The sequence below is a fragment of the Metopolophium dirhodum genome, unplaced genomic scaffold (genome assembly GCF_019925205.1).
Source record: "Metopolophium dirhodum isolate CAU unplaced genomic scaffold, ASM1992520v1 scaffold1, whole genome shotgun sequence".
Classification (NCBI taxonomy): domain Eukaryota; kingdom Metazoa; phylum Arthropoda; class Insecta; order Hemiptera; family Aphididae; genus Metopolophium; species Metopolophium dirhodum.
In genome coordinates this window covers 1,804,815-1,809,891 of record NW_026869896.1, presented here as the reverse complement: position 1 = coordinate 1,809,891, position 5,077 = coordinate 1,804,815, and the positions used below count along the sequence as shown (strand labels likewise).

Below are 5,077 nucleotides of genomic sequence, written 5' to 3'. Positions count from 1 at the left end.
TAACCCAAGTAGAAACCCAAGCCCAGCACTTAAACCCACTACGCGTAGCACAGTTACAGAGAGTTTTGAATTTCAATCATTAGATTATACAACTAAAAAGCGCGCAAAGAAAATTGTGGTTATAAGATTAGAAGACGCTTTTAAATTAATACCACTATGTACAGGAATAGACGATATTTATCAATTTATAAATGCATGCGACATGGCAGTAAGCTTAGTAGAAGAGGCAAATGCACCAACGTTAGTCAAATATATTACCACAAGGTTAACAGGTAGAGCATTAGAAATGATTAAATATAAAAATGTGTCGAAGTGGACATCTATAAAAAGTTATTTAACAGACGCATTCGAGGTCACCGCTACGGCTTAAACCTTACAAATACAATTAAATTCTATTAGGATGCACAATAACGAAGACGTAAATGATTATTGCCATAGAGAAGAAAAATTATATTACCAACTATGTACCGCCAGTACACTAGGTAAAATAGATACAGAAGCAAAAATTATACATGAAACACTTAAAGAACAAACGTTAGCAAACTTTATTAAAGGATTAGTAGAACCGATTAGGACAATAGTGAAATCACGTAATCCGAAAACCCTTGAAATGTCTAAACAGTTATCAAAAGCTAAAGAGGTCGAATATAATACGGAAAGGGATAATTATAGGCATAGAAATGAAAATTCAAACAACAGAGGTAGTTTTTCACGTAACAATAGTAATAACTATCAGAGAACGACTAATACGAATTACAATAACAGAAACAACGGAAATTTTCGATCAAATAACTTTACGAAACCGAATAATTTTACGCGAACAAATAATTACCAACGAACAGATAACTTTACGCAACCAAATAATACTAACAGGCCAGTAATAAAATGCTATAATTGTAATGGAAATCATTATGCATCACAGTGTAGAAACAATCCAAGAACTAACTATTCAAATAACAGTAGCAACAACCGTCCACCTAATAGAAACAATTTTACGCAACTACCAACGAACTATAATATACAAGTAGCAACATGTACATATTGCAATCGAAACGGGCATAATATTAATGCATGTTACAAAAAACGAAACGATGAAAGTAGACACGACAATAACTCAGGAAACGCCAACGTATCGAACGAAGGGCGCGGTACTCGTTCGATAAACCAGATTATCGCAGAACAACCAATGCACGATGCTACCACATCGTTACAACTATAGAAAATAACCATATAACATTTAACTCGTCCGCTGCTAAAACAAAAAAATTACATTTAATGATAGATACAAGTAGTCAGGTAAACATACTCAAAATAAATTGCTTGCGCGAAGATTTAGAAGTAGACGAAACTCAAAGAATAAATTTACGTGGGATAAACGAGGACCTCATTCAAACCATAGGGAAATTAATAATACCCATAGAATTAAACGAAAAAAATATCAGTACAGAATTTCATATAGTAGGAACACGATTTCCAATTCCCAAGGACGGTATTCTAGGAAACGAGTTTCTCTCAGCTAATAATGTAATTGTAGATGTAGCAAAAAACAAGTTGATTATCCAAACGACCTCCCATTCACCAACAATGACTAATGAAATTGTAGAGGAAACCAGTTATATCAAATTAAAACCACGAACCGAAACTATTATAGGAATTTTGATAGCCGACCCATTAGTTGAAAACAAGAATATTCTAATACACAAACAACAATTAGTAAAGAATGTGTTTTGTAGTAATACAGTATCTATCGTTAGCAACGGTAGGGCAATAGTTAGCATGTTGAACATATCAGAAGAAATAAAGACTCTAACCAAAACTGATTTAAACAAAATACTTTACGATACTGAGTACGAAATATATTCAGTAGAAACAAAAAACAATCACAACGAACGTATAGCAAAACTAAAACAAATGATAATAACTGAACACATGGACGAAACTGAAAAACAATCTATTTATGAGATATGTGAACGATACAATGACATATTTCATATGGAAGGGGATATTTTAACTTTTACAACCGCGGGTACACACTCTATTAAATTAAAGCAGGACCAACCACCCATATATCGTAGACCTTATAGATTACCTCACGCACAACAAGACGGAATAAACTCGCAAATTAAAAAAATGGAAGAAAAAAGGGTCAGCACGTAACAATATTATATGATATTATATTGATATAACATAGTATATTTATACTAATAGTGATCAAAAGTTTATAATTATTGTAATAAAAGTAAACTGATATTCATAATATAAGTAAGGTATATATAGTTAGGTAGGTAACTAATTAGGTGTGTATAATGAAATAACTGACACGGTGTGAATATTTTAATAAAACCTATTATAGCCTAGAGATTCTAATCACTTAGCTAACCCTCAAGAAGATTAGCATTTCAAATATAGACCTTGCAGGCCAATTAGCCAAATAATATAATATAATCTGTGGCATGTAACGTAGGATCAGTGTTGCTAAGGGACACCTTAAAATATGTTTTGGTGAGTGTTGATAGAAAGAAAATCGGAAAATGTACCAACAGGTAATATAGACCTAATAATATTATGAGGGATTTTATAGACTTAATAATATTTTGAGGGATAAGTCACCTAAAATTACTTGAGAAACAACAATTTTTTTTTTAATACACGCCAATGAATACAATATATAATAAGTACCTACTTATAATCAAAGAGTTTGTCTGCACTATTGTAATATTATACTTATTATAAAGTAAAATAAAAAATACTTACGATGACATGATTGTGCGACGTGCGTTGTTCCCTGTTCCTTTTTCAATGTTCAATAGTCGCAAAATCGAAAATATAGTTGTAGTTAATTTGTAACTGCAGTGCACGTGCACTTAATACGTAAATAATACAATAATACTTATTGTTTGATAATCAAAAGAAAGAACAATTTTTTCGTAGATATTTATGAAATGATATTTGATAACAAATACCATCATTGACCAGATAATACGTAATGGATAACAATAATATTAACAAAACTATTTATAGTTTACCGCGTTTTTTGTTAGTTGTTGACGGCCGACGGCCGGTGTCGGTTAACTACCACAAGGCTTGTTACGACCAAACCCCGCAGTATGTTATATACGAGCACAATAAATAATAATATATAATATTCAAAAAACTGTTCCAAACGGCTCTTAAATATATTAGCTGAACCATTTAATTGAAATCGGTGTGTTCGCACGGTCTCAATACCGCGTTCAGTCGTTCAGTGTCGGATAAACTAACAATCAACCAAACAATTATTTTTACAATGTTCAGTTAAAATTTGTACCGAATCCCTTATACCATTATAGTGTTAGAATGGTGTTTAAACATTTATTCTGAACCGTTCAAATTCCATCAGTGGGTTTGCACCTTCTCAGCACCATTCACTGTCGGATACACCGACAATGAACCATACAATTATTTTTACAAAATATTCTGTTAAAATATGTACCAAAAAACGTATTATAAACCGTAATGTTTCTTCAGCATGGTTCCTAAACTGAGTATGCACTGTTTAAAATGCACAGTTCTCTGGAACCGACACTGAACATTGAAATTGCTACTCGGGTATATATTATATTATAATATAATATATATAATATATATATATATATAGCACTACACTTTGCGCCCATACCGTAAATCATGTGGACGAAATTTTAATAAGCATGAAATAAATACTTAAACGAATACATTAACAATACGATACTAATTTAATGTGTGGCTACTGTTAAATTAGTAACCTATTATTAATGCTTATAGATTTAGGCTTAATAAGCATTATTTATGATACTCTATTTTAATGTTAGTCATTGTAATTTTATTAAGCGTTTAATACAAATTGACTTTTTAATATTTATAATCTAACCTAAATCAAGTGTTTATATAGCAGTAAGTATTTACTTTAAAATAAACGTTTGAAAATAAACACTTCATCTAGAACTATTGAATCTTATTTTTGAACCTTTCAAATTCAAGTCAACTTTAACGTTTATAGTAATTTTAACATTGGAAAATGTTATGTGGGTATGCATTTATCAATAAACTTTTGAGTTATGAGTCTTTAAAATACTTTTGGTTGAGTAATGAAAAAAGTAATAATAACAATGTAAATAATTCATTAAGTAATTAATTTTAATTTGGGTTTGTACAAATTAGAATTGATTCAATTCTATCCACTTTTATTAAATTTTTTTTTTTTTAAATTAAAATAAATACATAAAATAATTACTATTATTACTTGTGTGAAATTTTTCAGAGTTCATTAATGTCAGTTTCAACGCCACCAAACTATACTTATTCAAAATCTAATGAACAAATACTGAAGAAGTTATACATACATATGTTAATAAAACTTTTATGGATTTGGATAATTCAAATGCATTGATTTATAATCAAAATCCAACATCGGTATGTTTTATCCCAACAATTATATAATAACATAAATATATTATAATACAAACTAAAGAATATTTAAATAAATTAACTTAATTGTAGCACGTTGTCTTGACTGTATCTTATTCATTGAACATACCTCACATATTCCTCGTTCATCAACATATTTAATCCAGTGTATACCGCGGTTTCCAAATCTTACATCATTTGGAACAGACCAATTTTTTCCTCTGCGCTTATTTATTTGACCTTTATTTTCTTTAGGTTTTCTTTGAAAGAGACCTCGTACTGGAGTTGGCTGTTCTTTTTTATTTATTAGCCCTTGAACAACAATGCATCTAAATTCTAATAGTGTCATTGGTCCGTTCATGTTGTGGTATCACCCGTATTAGCCAATACGCGGTAAACCAACTATCGCCTTACCCTCGTATTCTCTAGTTAATGACACTCTCTAAAGTTAATTAGAATGGCACTGTTAACTCGTTGAGGTACGATGGTAGGCGCTTGTCAATTCTTAGTTCGTTCCTATCTAGTTGAAATGACTCAAAGATTACATATACCTTGGCACTATTCAGTTTAATAAAACTTCATTGACACATAGTACGTATATCCCGGCGCTGTTCCTATAAAAGGTAAGAACGTAAGAATGACTAAAATAATG

The 5,077-nt window shown here is 30.7% G+C and overlaps 1 protein-coding gene across 1 annotated transcript; it reads left to right on the top strand.

The window, feature by feature from the left end:
- Positions 1–202: 202 nt before the first annotated feature.
- Positions 203–1,219, top strand: LOC132953161 (glycosyltransferase-like protein gnt13). Its single transcript, XM_061025691.1, has 2 exons — positions 203–240; positions 400–1,219. The coding sequence occupies exons 1-2, from the start codon at positions 203–205 to the stop codon at positions 1,217–1,219; spliced, it is 858 nt and encodes a 285-aa protein (XP_060881674.1).
- The last annotated feature ends 3,858 nt before the right edge of the window (positions 1,220–5,077 follow it).

What these genes read in the sequence shown, in the direction of transcription:
- LOC132953161 (XM_061025691.1), top strand. Translation starts at nt 203, where the DNA reads ATGGCAGTAAGCTTAGTAGAAGAGGCAAATGCACCAAC. An exon ending in GAAGAGGCAAATGCACCAAC is followed by an intron (nt 241 to 399) that starts GTTAGTCAAATA and finishes AAATTCTATTAG; the next exon opens with GATGCACAATAACGAAGACG.